At 43.6% G+C, this 15,463-nt stretch overlaps 1 protein-coding gene across 1 annotated transcript; it reads left to right on the top strand.

The window, feature by feature from the left end:
* LOC143532302 (type I inositol polyphosphate 5-phosphatase 4-like) lies at positions 1–3,666 on the top strand. Its single transcript, XM_077027390.1, has 9 exons — positions 1–30; positions 122–206; positions 724–793; positions 1,355–1,459; positions 1,536–2,103; positions 2,492–2,685; positions 2,765–2,873; positions 2,979–3,127; positions 3,333–3,666. Exons 1-9 carry the CDS (start codon positions 1–3, stop codon positions 3,532–3,534), a joined length of 1,512 nt encoding a protein of 503 aa, XP_076883505.1. The 3' UTR covers positions 3,535–3,666.
* The last annotated feature ends 11,797 nt before the right edge of the window (positions 3,667–15,463 follow it).

Here is a 15,463-nt window from a genome sequence, read left to right on the forward strand (position 1 = left end):
ATGAGAGGTGAAAACTTAAAGAAAAACAAGGTTTGTTGTTTTCACTAAAGTGCAGCTTCTTTTGACACTTTGTGTGTTCTTGAATTGCTTAAAGATTCTAACTTTATGGTTGTTTATGAAGGTTTCATGGCCAAGAACATTAAAGAAATGGTTTAATGTCAAGAACAAAGCTCAAGACTTCCATGCAGATGATTTCAGCCATGATGGTATATCATTTCTTGATTTTCTTGATATTAGGGTTCTTAATTTATTTTTTTGGGATTTTTTTTATAATTTTTATTTGATTTTGATTTGTCTTTTGGGGACATGAATTGACTTGCTACTGATGATTCTTGATCAATTGGAGCCCATGTATCTGTTCTTGTTTTCTTTTTTTTTTTACTTAATTTTAATTATATCATTCTATATGGTGTGGCCCACAAATCCACAACAGTTTTGTTTGATTACTTGTGGTCATGAATCTTGATGTAATACAGTGGAAATCATACAGCTTTTAACAACTTACCCTTTTCAGATAATGATTCCAATGAAAGAGAAGCGTGCAGCATCAACAAAAACATAAGAAGAGGTGCATATTTCAGACTTTAGGATTTAGGACCACATTGTTTGTAATATGAATATTATCATATAGACCCCACTTATTATTATACATACAATAAATGGTTGAAAAAAAGAACTTTTTATGTTTTCTTCATCTGCTGCCATAAATCATAAATCTCACACTTTTGTGTTGTGGAACAGAGAGATCAGCCAAGAAGCATGCTGCTCACGTGAGGGAAGTCAATGATTATAGGTTTGTTTTAAGGAATTTAGCTTTTTAATCATTGTTTTTGTGTTTCATTACTAGTTGATCATTGTACTTGTTAAAATGCAAAAAGTAAACTTACTCAAGGTACTGTTCTAGCACAGTGAAACACAAGTTCTTAAAGAGGAATGTAATATATTTTTTATGAATTTTAATATCTAAGCTTACATACAATAAGTTCTTGACAAATGTGTTTTATGCAGTTTAGTCAAAGAATTCAATATGATGTAGGTTTTTAGTGAAGTAAATTTAAAATAAGTAAAACAGTTGGTAAATGAGAAGAATGCTTCAAAAGCGAATTTTAAACGATATCGGTCCCAAATTTGATATGATGATAAAAATATTTAAATTTTCAGTCTAGCATGTGATTGGAGGACATGTAGTAGGTTTTGAATAAATTAATTTAAAATAAGTAAAACAGTTAGTTAATAAGAAAAATGTTTAAAGCGAATTTTAAACAATATCGGGCCCAAATACCTCTTTCTTTCTAAAAGTTAAGATTTTTCATGTTTTTCTTATTGGAATTTTTTTCTTATAATATTGGAATAGGATCTTTGTGGCTACATGGAATGTGGCTGGAAAATCACCAACAGGTTCTTTAAGTCTTGAAGATTGGTTACATACTTCACCTCCAGCTGACATTTATGTTCTCGGGTGAGTTTATTTTGTATGCATATTGAATCTTGATCTTATTAAACATATTAAAGTTGACACCTTTATTAAAAATCAGGTTTCAAGAAATTGTCCCACTAAATGCTGGTAATGTGTTGGGCACAGAAGACAACGGGCCCGCTAAAAAATGGGTAGCACTCATTAGAAGAACACTAAACAGTCTCCCAGGCACAGGTTTTGATCCGAATTTAGATTTTGAAGAATCAAAAACGGAACAAAACCCGTCCTTTTCAAACCCTGGCCCGTTTCAGTCATTGAGCCGTAGCATGAGGATAACAATGCGTGACGCGGGTATGTCACGACCGAGACTTGAGCGTGGATACAGTGGCTCGGACCGGATTGTGTATAGGAACCTGGTCAATGGTTACGACCCGAATCTTGGGTCTTCAGATGAAGACAACAGGCCAGATGATGATTCACCCAACGGCATACATGACCAAGAAAGAGAGTATTGTGAATCTTTTAGTGGTCATAGGCCCAAGAACTCTAGGTACTGTTTGGTTGCAAGTAAGCAAATGGTCGGTATTTATCTCACAATATGGGTAAAGAGTGATCTTAGAGACAATGTTCGAGACATGAAAGTGTCGTGTGTGGGTAGAGGATTGATGGGCTATCTTGGAAACAAGGTAAAATCTTTACTGCCAGCGGGTCAATGGGTCAAATCTAATTCATGAATTTAATAGAGGTGGCAGCTTTAAACCGTTTAATTACATATGGGTTGTTTAGTATCTCGAGTGGGTCAACGGGTCAAGTTGTCTAATGGATTGAAAGTTGTCCATAAGTCAACCTTCCAAACTGTTTTACCCAAATATTTAGATTATTATTGTATTAATGTTTTCTCTATAATCATAAGCAACTGATAGTTATTTATAATTACTTTTTTAGATGAACAAAAAAAGTGTTTTGACTTGTTATCCAACCGGCCATCTTGCCACCTCTAGAATATTTTTTTATGTAGAAATGATTTTTTAATAATTTGAAGAAATATTAACTGATATTATGACATAATTGTAGGGTTCAATCTCAATTAGTATGACATTGCACCAAACAAGCTTTTGCTTCATATGCAGTCACTTAACGTCCGGTCAAAAGGAAGGTGATGAGCTCAAAAGAAATGCTGATGTCATGGAAATTTTGAGAAAAACTTGGTTTCCTAGAGCTCAAGGAAGCAGAGACGATAAATCTCCTCAAACTATTCTCGATCACGAGTAAGGCCAAATTCTTACCATTTCTAATTATAATGTTTTCAACATTATGATGCTTAAACTTATGTTTTCTTGAATGAAGTCGGATAATATGGCTTGGTGACCTAAATTACTGTATCGCCCTCTCTTACCGGTCTGCAATGGCTCTTGTTGAGGCACACAACTGGAGGGCATTATTGGAAAATGACCAAGTAAGCCGTCTTTACACTAAACTTTGTGTTTTATGTATATGTATATATATGAAGGTTATGTTTTGAATCCTAATAACATTTTCTTGAAACTGTATATGTTTATAGCTTCGAATTGAGCAAATAAGCGGACGTGTATTCAATGGATGGAAGGAAGGGAGGATATATTTCCCTCCAACATACAAATATTCAAATAATTCAGATAGATATGCATGCGACGATATGCATCCGAAAGAAAAGAAAAGGACTCCGGCATGGTATATATTTTATTTTCAAATATTACAATAAAGTTTTATATTTGTTATTATTACACGACCAATACGATTAAAATGCTTTTCATGGTATGCACGTTCACACCTTATTTTTGCCAAAATGGTGTTTAATTTGCAACAAACCAAGTACTATGAAAGTGATATCTTTAGTGGAAGCATGAATTATATTGATAAGTGATTTTTTATAAAGGTGCGATCGGATCTTGTGGTATGGTAGAGGACTTCATCAAATGTCTTATGTTCGTGGGGAGTCAAGGTTTTCAGATCATAGGCCTGTGCATAGCATATTTATAGCGGAAGTAGAGTCAATAAACCGTTGCAAGATCAAGAAAAACACAAGTTCTTCAAGGATTGAGGTTGAAGAGCTATTACCATATTTACACGGATTTTAGCATTGTAAGTTCTTGTTAAATTGTTAAATAATAAGCTTTACAGTTAACCAATGGAATGCTATATTAGAAATGTTCATGTTGTCTTAGCAGGATATGCATTTATCAACGCAATATGACGAATTCAGGGATACTCGTTTTTCCCACTTCGCGGTTATTGTTGGCTGATATCGATCGGCATGCCAAAGTCCAAGAAAGGTTGACGGTTGACTCTTTGGTTTTTTTAAGAATTATTCCTTTTAGTTTGACCATGAATGTGATTCGTCTCATTTCTTGATTGAACAGGATGTGTTATTCTCTTGCTATCGGGATACTTCGATTCTCTGCAAAAATGCAACCCTCGTCAATCGGTAATTAGAGTTGATTACTTATTATTAAAAGAAAATTCATAGGATTTGACTAGTTTCTCACTTTCTTGATGAATTTTGCAGATTAAGACTACATTTGCTTTGGGGCATTGAAGAAACACTAACCGGACCCCGGGCAGATTACTGGTAACCTGGGGGTTGGATAGCTGTTTCCCACGAGGGGTTAGACCCTTGGAAGATAGTTCTTCTGATAACCTGCAAAACAGACACCGTGAGCTCGTCACTGAGAAGGGGGGGGGTTCCTCCTTGTGACCACCCTCCGGCGTGAGAATCAGACTAGATTGCTCTTTAAATATAAAAGTATATTAAGAGATTGCTAGAGCAGATATCAGGTATATATGATGATAATATGATGAGATGAGATGGTCATACCATTTGGGGTATTTATAGCCGAAGGTAGGTTTCCAAGGGGTTTAGCCGGCCCAACACGCTACCAACTGTAACCTATGCACGTGCCCTGCCTGTGAGTGGTGGATAGGTAGCGGCTGACACAGAGCAGGCGTGTCGTGCACTCTTCCTCTTCTGCCAACAACAGGCTAGGCACGTGGTATGGCAGGAGTTGGTGGGTAGGCGGCGGCTATTGGTCACAGTGCTGTGGCGTGCTGTCTGCCATGCTGCTGTCAGCGAGCTGTCGCATTCTTGGTCAGATCTTTTGTCTGTACCTCGTCAGGTATCACACAAAAGATCCTCCATCATACGGACTGGCTCATTTAGGCGGGAGTTTTCCCCCTCCCGCCTTTGCTCATTCCTTCAGGTGACACTGGGGAGAGTTAAGTGCCTAGTGCGTGTAGCCATGCTGCGCGGGTGGCCTTCCCTCATGGCTTGTATCCGAGGCTGCGGGAACAGGCGGAGTCCTTCACCATGGGAGGCATTTCCTGCGGGACCAGCTTGCATACTGCGCGTAAGGACGTCACTTCTCTGAGCATGGTTGGTCCTGCGGATCCAGTTGGTCTCTGCGCAGACGTCCCTGTTTAAGGTGAGTCTTGCGGGTCCAACTGGGCTCTGCTGGGACCTACCTCTTCAAGTCCCCCCAGTCCAATGTTCTTCTCATGCGTGTTTAATAAAGTGAGGTGAACTTTTGGACTTAAAAGGGTTTTGTAAGGTTTTCCATGGGAAGTCCTTGTCACTTGCAGAAATTCCCGAGTTTCCTGCTTGGTCTTTGGGTATGATGCGGGTAGGCTGTAACCTCCTCGCAAGTCAGGAGCGTTGAGTCCTACTTGTGTGGATTCTCCGTGAGGTTTTGGTAGTTTTGAACATAGTGATCAATTATGTTAAAACCACCAATTCCATCCTGGAGCTTCAAACAACGTAGTTCTCGACGCTCCCGCTATGCGGGGATGTTATTTCCTTTTCCGCAAGCATTGCCCAGAAGATCCTTCTTGGTTTCAATTCCCAGCGGGGCGCTAGGTATGTGAAGGGTTTTGCCTTAACACTGTACCTGCGCTCGTCTTACGGTTACTTGACTTCCAAGGTATTCCTGGCGTCAATTCCCTGCGGGTGCTAGGTATGTGAAGGGTTTTGCCTTTACACTGTACCCGCACCTGTCTTATAGTTACTTGGTTGCCGAGGTACTTGGCTTCAATTCCCTGCGGGTGCTAGGTATGTGAAGGGTTTTGCCTTAACACTGTACCCGCATCCGTCTTATGGTTACTTGTTCGCCAAGGTTTTCTTGGCTTCAATTCCCTGCGGGTGCTAGGTATGTGAAGGGTTTTGCCTTAACACTGTACCCGCATCCGTCTTATGGTTACTTGTTCGCCAAGGTAAGGGGGTATTTTCCCGCTTCTTTTTAAATTTTGAATTTTGAAATTCGAAAGGTTGGTGGAAAGATAGGAACAGTCCAAACCTCTGAAACGTCGCGCGACGGTTTCTTCTGACTGTGTCAGGACGTGCAGGAAGTTATGGTGACGTGACATTATATGGTCATTCCAGACGCTTTTTCAGGCGCGTGGGCGCGATTTTTCGGGCGCGTGGCCGCGAAATTACCGGCACACGTCCTGTCAACAGCTGTTGCCAGTCTGCTTTTTGCCACGTGTCATAGTTTCATTGCACCTTCGAATTCTCTCTCCTTCGCATTAAATTCACCGCATTAATTGCGATTAGTATATAAAGGGGGAGAGGGTTATTTGCAATTCACACTTTTCACTTTCATCTCTTCTCAAGTAATTTCCGGCGAATTTTTCTGTTCAGTAAAGCATTACCCTGAAATCTCTTTTCATCTTTCTTCCACCATGCCTTCTCATGATGCTGATGACCAGAAGACTGCTGGCGAATGCCAGTGCTCTCTTCCTGTCGATCTGTACCAGTATATCGTCAGGAAGTTCATGCTCGAGTCTCTCGAGCCTGAGTTTCCTGAACCCCACCATACTGTGTACGATGCCCCTAGTGGCAAGATCGGGGTTTATGCTGCATTTTTTGTCTACGGAAACCTTAGGTTTCCGTTGACAAAGTTTGTGTACCGTGTTCTGGAGAGGCACGGTGTGCACCTGACAGAGGTGCACCCCATGGCCATTGCCAAGGTCCGGCACTTTGAGTGGGTGTGCCGGATACTGGGCCTTGAGCCCCTCGTTGACCGTCTGATGACCTTCTACACTTGGAGGTGCATCCAGGGGTGGTACACTCTTACAACCCGTATCAAGGGTTTAAAGATTTGTACCACCGAGCGGAGTCTTCGCTCGTGGAGAAGAGAGTTCTTCTTCATATCCGCTCGCGCCATCCCCATCGCCATGAAGTTCAAGAATGGCCAGGCGCTTCCTAACCTTCCCGCCCTCAACTACGAGGAGGCGGAATGGTTCTCGAAGATATCCCGGGTCCAGTCCCCGGTTTTCCGTTTTCCGGAGTCGGCGATGGTGATGCTGGGGATGAGCCGGGTGTGGAAGGCGGCGAATGCGGATAAGGTTCCGATCGTCCTTGAATATGGTTCGAACTCTGTCCCTTATGGTACGTCTTGTTTCATTTTGCTGACTTCGATTTTTTCTAACTTTCTTGTTGATTTCAGAGGGGAACGATCTTCAGTCGCTCCTGAACCCGCGGGAGGAAGATGGTCCCGCGCGGATGGGTACTCGTGCTCTGGACGAGAACGAGTTGCCCATCTTAGAGCAGACCGCGGGTCGGTTCGTGGAGGTTTACCCGCCAGGCCAAGAGATCCTGAGCCACCGACGGCCAGGTAAGCCTATCTTCTACCCTGAACCTCTCAATGCTGTGCCTGTTGCTGGAGTTGACATTTCTTCTTCTGAGGAATCCGCAGAAGGTCCTCCACTGGTGCAGAAGAAAAAGGCTGCCGTCGGGAAAGGCAAGGAGAAGGTGGCCTCTACGGCCGACCCGGTAGTCCTATCTGACTCGGAGTCAGATAGTGCAGAGGTGGCGGGGGAGCCCGGTGGTGAGGAGACCACCGCTCCGGAGGCTGTAGCTGTTACCTCCGGGGAGGCAGCGACGACTACGGTTACCGGTGTCAAGAGGCCGGCTCCATCGGGTTCGCCCCCGCTCGTCCGTACGTTCAAGCTTAAGAAACCCCGTAAATGCCCCCATAATTCTTGTCTAGATTTGTTGTTTCAAATAAATTTTTCTAACACTTTTGCTTGTGCAGGTGTGGATGTTGACGCATTCCAGGGTGGAGTTGGAGCAAGTATTCCCCCGCCAATGAGGGAAGGCTCGGTCAGCCTTCCCGAGGCGTCGACCCAGGCGTCTGTGCCTGCTTCCGCTGGTTCCAGCCTTCCTGAGGCTGTTCCAGCTGAGAAGTTGTCTCCGCCGGCCGTGAGTGCAATTTTTACAGCATCTTTCACGGAGCCGGCGGTTACTGTTGCTGAGGAGGTGGCGCCAACAATGGCTACCACAGCGGCTGCCACTATACCTGCGCCACCGGCACCGATGGCCGGACCATCAGGTACGCGCCGGGCTTCCCGCCGATCTATGCCACCTTCCCGTCTACCTGACCTGTTGGATGGATTTCCTTTAGGTTCAGGTGATGGGTTTGGCGGCTATCGGCCTGTTATTGACCCTACAGGTACGTAGGGTTCTTTTTCCTTTGTATATTTTTATCATCTTTTCCTAACTGCCTTTGTTTCTTTTGCAGTGTCGGATTCCAATGAAGTGTATGTTCCAAGATGGAACATACGCCGAGGAACAACCCTTCGTACCCCTGTGGAGTGCGTGGACTGGGCTCGCCACGCTGCTCCTCATGGTGCGTTGGGGGAAGCCATGGCTAGCTACCAAGAGGGTAGGCTAACCAATGAGCTTCGGGTTCTCCAGGCCCGGACGCAGCCCCGCGTCGAGCTGCTTTGTCGTGAAAACGACAAGTTAAAAGCAGCTCGCGCCAAAGATGTATCTGAAGCGCGGGCTCTTCGGGAGGAGAACCGGCAGTTGGCCGCTGCCGCAGCCGAGAAGGAGAAGGCATTCAAGGCCCTCGAGGTTGAAGTCCAGGCGCGACTCGAGGCCCGCTCCAAGGCTGCCCAAGCTGTGAATGAACAGCTTCGGCTGGCCAAGGAGACTGCGCGAAACTCAACTGAGAGGGCTGCCAAGGCTGAAGCTGTTGCTGAGCCGCTTCGCGAAGAGAATGAGCAGCTTAAATGCAAATTAAAGGCTCTTCAGCATGCTCATGACGCCTTGGCAATGGAAGATGCCAAGAAGCTGCAGGAGATCCTTGACCAGAGGGGGGTGCTTGACCGCACTGAAAGGAAACTCAAAAGCGTCGAAGAGGCTGCCGCCAAGGAAGTTCAACTTGCCAACCTTGATAAGAGCGGAACCGAACGTGCTTACAAAGAAAGTCAGGCTACCCTCCAATGGCTGCTTCGAGAAGCGTTGCCTCAGGTATCTTTAACTTTTTCTTTACGCTTTCCGCTCGTAATTAGAAAATGTTCTAACTTGTATTCTCTTGTAGGTTGTGCGTCGGGTCCTTTCAGAGACCTCTTATGACGATGCGATGAGCACAGCCCTCAACGCTTCTCATGAGGATGGGGAGAAGACTGGCTTCCTGCTTGGTCTAGGGTTTGCTGAGAGAGGCTTTCCGCCCTCCAACTTCCCTTTATTCAATGTTAATACTGAAGCTGCTTATGACCAAGCTGTGAACCAGTACGCTGCCTTCCCGCATCCAGTGGTGGAGAAGGTGAACGAAGCTGCTGCTGCTGATGATGGGCTAAACATCCTTAAGGCTTTCCTTGGGCAGCCGCGCTCTGACGGTGCTGGTCCAAGCGGAGGTGGCCCTGAAGCCTGATCCTGAAGATCTCTTCCCACTGCTAGGATACTTAGCTTTGTATAGATTTCTTTTAGGCGGGTAGTTACCCGGCCACTGTTGTAATATATCATTGAAATATACGATTGTTATTCCTTTCATTGGATTCTTTGCTTTATAAACTTATGACTTGCATACTTAGTTTAAAATAGCAATTTTCCAAGTGTTTAGAATAAGAACCTTTGAACGTGGTTGATAGTGGGTTAAAGTTTCGCTTCCTCCTTCGTGATTGTGCGGGTAGAACCGTCACTTGCACTTGGTAGGATGGCTAAACTTTAACTTTTATCTAACCTGCGTGTAGGTTTTTCTTACTTTTTGAGGATAAGTTAACCTTTGAACGTGGTTGATAATAGGTGTGAAGTTTTGCTTCCTCTTTCGTGATAGCGCGGGTAGAACCGTCACTTGCACTTGATAGGATGGCAAAACTTTTACCCATACCTGACCTGCGTGTAGGTTTTTCTTACCTTTTTAAGAATTTTGTTTTGAACCGTTCGACGCGCGGCTGTCGATAGGTTAGTGTTCATCTTCCTTTCATGATTCGTGCGGATAGACCGGCACTTTCATTTAATGGAATAATTGAACTCTTCTCCTTCAACTGACCTGCGTGAAGGTTTGCCACGTTATTGGGTTCGTGCGGGTAAGACCGCCTTCCCATGCAACGACTTCACGTAATGTGAATGCCGTCACCAGTGTTGGATAGTTTTAACCGTTCGACGCGCGGTTGTTGATAGGTTAGTGTTCATCTTCCTTTCATGATTCGTGCGGATAGACCGGCACTTTCATTTAATGGAATAATTGAACTCCTTCAACTGACCTGCGTGAAGGTTTGCCTGTTGAGGATAAGTTAACCTTTGAACGTGGCTGATAATAGGTGTGAAGTTTTGCTTCCTCTTTCGTGATTGTGCGGGTAGACCCGTCACTTGCACTTAGTAGGATGGCATAACTTTACCCATATCTGACCTGCGTATAGGTTTACCTTTTCCTCTTAAGAATTTTGAACTGTCCCACGCGCGGTTGTTGATAAGTTGGTGCAGTTCCCTCGAATGATTCATGCGGATAGACCAGCACTATCATATGGTAACTTTTCTCCTTCAACTGACCTGCGTGAAGGTTTATCATGCTTTTTGGGTTCGTGCGGGTAGGACCGCCTTCCCATGCAATGACGTTTTTTGTAATTATGCGGTGAAAACCGGCATATTAGTGTGTACAAAAGTATAAATGTAAATCATCAGCTTCGACGTTTGAAAGAGAATCATTTCCATTAGAAGTGGCTCTTGGCCTTTTCTGTACAAATTGGAATTGATTACATGCAAACTGTGTAATTGAACTCCCTTCCATGTTGGGACAGGAGTGCCATCGAGCCGACACGCACCTGTTTCGGGATCTCGTTCTTTACGCAGCATGTAGTCTCCATATTGAAGCTGATTTTTTATTCATGTTTACCCCAGCCATGGTTCCACACGCACCTGCCTGCCTGCTTAGCTTTTATTTCGCCACGAGGTGTGCGAGCGTCCCATCTCTGACGAATGTTTCGACCATGTCTTTTACGTCTATGCATTCTTCAGTGTTGTGGCCTTTTGTTCTGTGATAGTCACAGTACTTGCTCCGATCAGCATCGTGACGATGTCGGATTACTGGAGGCTTTGGCCATGGGAGCTCTTCAGTAGCAAATATGTCAGTGACGCTTTTGGTAAGTGGCGTCCATCTGGAGTTCCGGTGCAGCTTTACATTATCTCTTTCACCCAATCGGTGCTGTAAGCCGGATGAGGTGTCAAAGTTTACCCTTGACTGCCAAATGCCTTGCTTCCGTTTTTTGTTCAATCGGGCGGTGAGGACGTTGTCCTCTCTCGTCCTCTGGGTGTAAAGGTTTGTGCTCTGCGGAAGGTCTCTACCCAGTTGCTTCTCCGTTTCCGCATAGCGTTTAGCTGCTGTCATGATGCCATCCCATGTGGATGGCATTCCATCTTTACCCGTTAGGGTGCGGATAAGCTCTGGGTCCTGCGCGCCCTGGATGAAGGCTGCGCGAACAAGATCCTCGCTGATATTGCCCAAACTTAACTTCTTTGAGTTGAAGCGAGTGATAAAGTTTGGCAGAGATTCATCTTCTTCCCGTATGCATTTGAGGATTGTCCATTGCTCCTCGGTATACTTTCGCTGCTGGCTGAAGTGTTGGCTAAACTTCTGCTGGAAGTCTGCCCAGTCGTAAATGTGGTTAACCGGTAAACGATCAAACCAAACCCTAGCAGCCCCTACCAGCGTCATTTGAAACATGTAACACCACGTGGGTTCCGTCCAGTTGCTGACGGTTGCTCCTGCTATGAACCTGTTCAAATGGTCGTCTGGGTCGGACATACCATCATAAGTGCCTATGTTGGGCATTTGTTTGGCACTTTTTGGGGCAATTGCTTCCGCAATGTCCCTTGCAAATTTGGACGTTCCCGCATTTGCAACGTTCGGTCTGTACGTTTTGGAGAAGTCTCGTGAACTTCCACCTGTGCTTTTTGGTTTGAAGGTTTGTCCAAAATGCCTTCTCGGTTGGGAGTCCGTTTCCTTACGCTTCCCTTTTGCCCTATGGCGAGGGTTCGCGTCGGAGTCGGATTCCTCCGAGTCATTGTCCAAGTATTCTTCGAATTCGTCGGCCTGTTGGACGGAACGCAAGCGTTCGTCCAACTCAGCTTGGAATTCCTTTTGTCGTGCCTCCGCCCATGCCTTAACTTCATCGAGAGTTTGGCGGGGGAGTCTTGTTCGTTTTTTAAACTGGGTATCGGTGAATCCCAGTGGGCGATTATTTACTGCACTTGCCCCAGCTTGGGTAACTGGGGTAGTGTTCGTAAAATTTACTTCACTTGCCCCGGCTTGGGTAACCGGGGTAGTGTTTGTAAAAACTGTGTTGCCGGTATTCCCTCCAGTAGCTGGGGTTGTGGTTACCGGAGTTTCTTTAACCATCTTTCTAGAAGTTTGAAAAAACTGGAGAAAAATGAAGTTCTAGCTTTATGCACGGATGGCGCCAATGAAGAAACACTAACCGGACCCCGGGCAGATTACTGGTAACCTGGGGGTTGGATAGCTGTTTCCCACGAGGGGTTAGACCCTTGGAAGATAGTTCTTCTGATAACCTGCAAAACAGACACCGTGAGCTCGTCACTGAGAAGGGGGGGGGTTCCTCCTTGTGACCACCCTCCGGCGTGAGAATCAGACTAGATTGCTCTTTAAATATAAAAGTATATTAAGAGATTGCTAGAGCAGATATCAGGTATATATGATGATAATATGATGAGATGAGATGGTCATACCATTTGGGGTATTTATAGCCGAAGGTAGGTTTCCAAGGGGTTTAGCCGGCCCAACACGCTACCAACTGTAACCTATGCACGTGCCCTGCCTGTGAGTGGTGGATAGGTAGCGGCTGACACAGAGCAGGCGTGTCGTGCACTCTTCCTCTTCTGCCAACAACAGGCTAGGCACGTGGTATGGCAGGAGTTGGTGGGTAGGCGGCGGCTATTGGTCACAGTGCTGTGGCGTGCTGTCTGCCATGCTGCTGTCAGCGAGCTGTCGCATTCTTGGTCAGATCTTTTGTCTGTACCTCGTCAGGTATCACACAAAAGATCCTCCATCATACGGACTGGCTCATTTAGGCGGGAGTTTTCCCCCTCCCGCCTTTGCTCATTCCTTCAGGTGACACTGGGGAGAGTTAAGTGCCTAGTGCGTGTAGCCATGCTGCGCGGGTGGCCTTCCCTCATGGCTTGTATCCGAGGCTGCGGGAACAGGCGGAGTCCTTCACCATGGGAGGCATTTCCTGCGGGACCAGCTTGCATACTGCGCGTAAGGACGTCACTTCTCTGAGCATGGTTGGTCCTGCGGATCCAGTTGGTCTCTGCGCAGACGTCCCTGTTTAATGTGAGTCTTGCGGGTCCAACTGGGCTCTGCTGGGACCTACCTCTTCAGGCATGAAGCTGACTTAGTTATAGAACTTATAGGAGTTAGATTTCTTTCTTTTTAGTGGGATTTGATTTAGTCAGACATTTTTACCCTTTGTAAATGTAAGTTGGCAGGGGTAATAAAGTTATTTGGTAGGACACAAGTGAGTCAGGTTATGTAAAAGGTTCAGTTAGCACATGGGCAATAAAGTTGTTTGTTAGAAGATTTGTACATTATTTTTATTTTATTTTGTTTTATTTTTCTGTTTTTTGAAGTGGCTTGACAAGTGTATTTTATTTAAGTAAATGGCTAAAGATTGCCTAATATTCCTTAGTTTATTTTTACTTTTCAACTAGTTCTTTTACTATAGTGTTGAAACTTGGGAATTACAACGTTAAGTTGACGCGAATTCGGTCGGTATTGATTACGTTCGTTACGGTATAGACATCGTTCGTAAAATTTGAGCGTTAAAACCCAAAAGTTAATTTCTTAAAATAACATATAAAAAGATTAACATATAAAAAAACAAAATATTTAAAACAATGTTTATTTGGTCGGAAAACCCAGGCGGCAGTAAAATCCAAACTTTGTCAATTCCGGACATTGAGGCGGTAACTCGACACGAATTCGGTCGGTTTCAATTATATTCGTTACGGTATCGAAGCTAAACAACGGAAAAATATATAAATTAAAGTGAACCAATGGCCAACTGGGGGAGGGGGGGCATCGGTAAACTTTTCGTTGGTAAAACCCAAGCGTTGTCGTCACGAGTCTTCAAGCGGCGGGTCTACACAAATTTGGTCAGTTTCCCTCAGCTTCGTTATGTTACCGTACTAAAACAAAAAAAATGACGTTGGTCAGTTTCCATTACGTTTGTTATGGTAACTGAACTAAATAAAACGGAAAAAAAAACAAAATTCATACACCAATACAGTGCCGCCAAGTGGCCCAACAGGACACTTGCGACACCAAAGTTTTAATTTATATATAGTAGTAACAGGTATTTGAAAAACCCGATTTATTCACCTCTAATTACAATACCATGACTTAAGAAAAACAAAAAAAAACGGCCCAATAATAAGCCGCCACTTGGCCCAATAGGAGCCCAGCGGCACCAAATTTCAACATTACTTATATTAGATAATGGAATCACATAGCACACCTAACTCCTTTTTGTTTTTTTCTAACCAGGCGAATATAAATGGATTCATAAAAGTGGGTCATGTTTGTCTACTTTAAATATTTCTGATACTTTTATATAAAAATGAATACTGTTTAAAATAATATGTAAATATAAAATGCATATGTAACATTTGGTCTCATATTTCATATCTATATAAGTATGTAAAACTTTACATTACATGAACATTTTCATATATATAAATATCATATATATAAATATACTAAGAAATAACTATTCTGGTGATTCTTTTAGTAACTAGTTTAAATTTATTGATTTAAATAGGTAAAAAGGAAGAAGCAAAAACCAAGGAATAAAGTAGCATGTGATGCATTCATTCTAGACCCAGATATATCCTTTAACTGTTTACATAAGTTCTTCACATAAAAACCAAAAAAATTACAAAATACCAATTGGTTCAACGGAAACAACCCCCCCCCCTGACTTTTCTTATGCGAGATCTTAGGTTCGACTCTCGCATAGAGCATCGGGTTTGAGCCAGGGGTTTTCTTAGTTATGGGTTTCCTCCTTGGTTGGTTGGTAGGTCGGATCATCACGTTCTGTTATTCGGGTGAAAGGATGATCTATTTGTCAGGATGATCCCGGTTGTTCAGGCATTTTATGTTCCAAAAGAAAAAAAACATAAACTTGTTTTTCATATTTAACATCCGTCTACACAATTAGCAAACTAGGTTAGAAACTGCTTAATGTATATAGTATTTTAAACTTATTAATTAAAAATATTTTACCATAATTTTATAGTTTCTATGTTTATATTTAAAAGGAAAATGTGTCACACCAAACATCCATTGTACAGGTGACGTTAGAAGGTTACCACAACTATTCCATGTGGTCTGAGTTTACATCAAGAGGCCCTGAAATCCGCAATGCACAGCCTCTTAGACTGGTGCACGACGCCATTTCGTCGCAAACCATCAAATGGTTTTTTTTTGGAAAAATTCGTACATAGTCCTTTTAAGAGAGAGATTTTGAAAATAGTCCAAAATGTTTTGGATTCCCAAAATAGTCCTCCCAAATCTATCTCCCACGTGAGATTGTGATTCGTGACGTGAGTTTTGGGTATCATATCACACACACTGACACGTGTCATTTCACAGATAAAGTTTCATAGAAATTTGACTTGGCCGATAGTTTTCAAGTCAAAATAGTTTTCTGAAAAACCATAGGTTTGGAATGAAAGTTATCCGTTACGTGAGGTTTCGAAAAATATGATTTTCGCGT

Source organism: Bidens hawaiensis, unplaced genomic scaffold (assembly GCF_021521415.1).
Source record: "Bidens hawaiensis isolate Kalapana, Puna unplaced genomic scaffold, B.hawaiensis_p1.1 tig00009443_1, whole genome shotgun sequence".
Lineage (NCBI taxonomy): Eukaryota > Viridiplantae > Streptophyta > Magnoliopsida > Asterales > Asteraceae > Bidens > Bidens hawaiensis.

Excerpts from the sequence above, each read along its gene's own strand:
- LOC143532302 (XM_077027390.1), top strand. The coding sequence starts at position 1 with ATGAGAGGTGAAAACTTAAAGAAAAACAAG. Across the intron at positions 31-121 it reads AAAACTTAAAGAAAAACAAG|GTTTCATGGCCAAGAACATT; the intron begins GTTTGTTGTTTT and ends TTGTTTATGAAG. Across the intron at positions 2,686-2,764 it reads CAAACTATTCTCGATCACGA|TCGGATAATATGGCTTGGTG; the intron begins GTAAGGCCAAAT and ends TCTTGAATGAAG.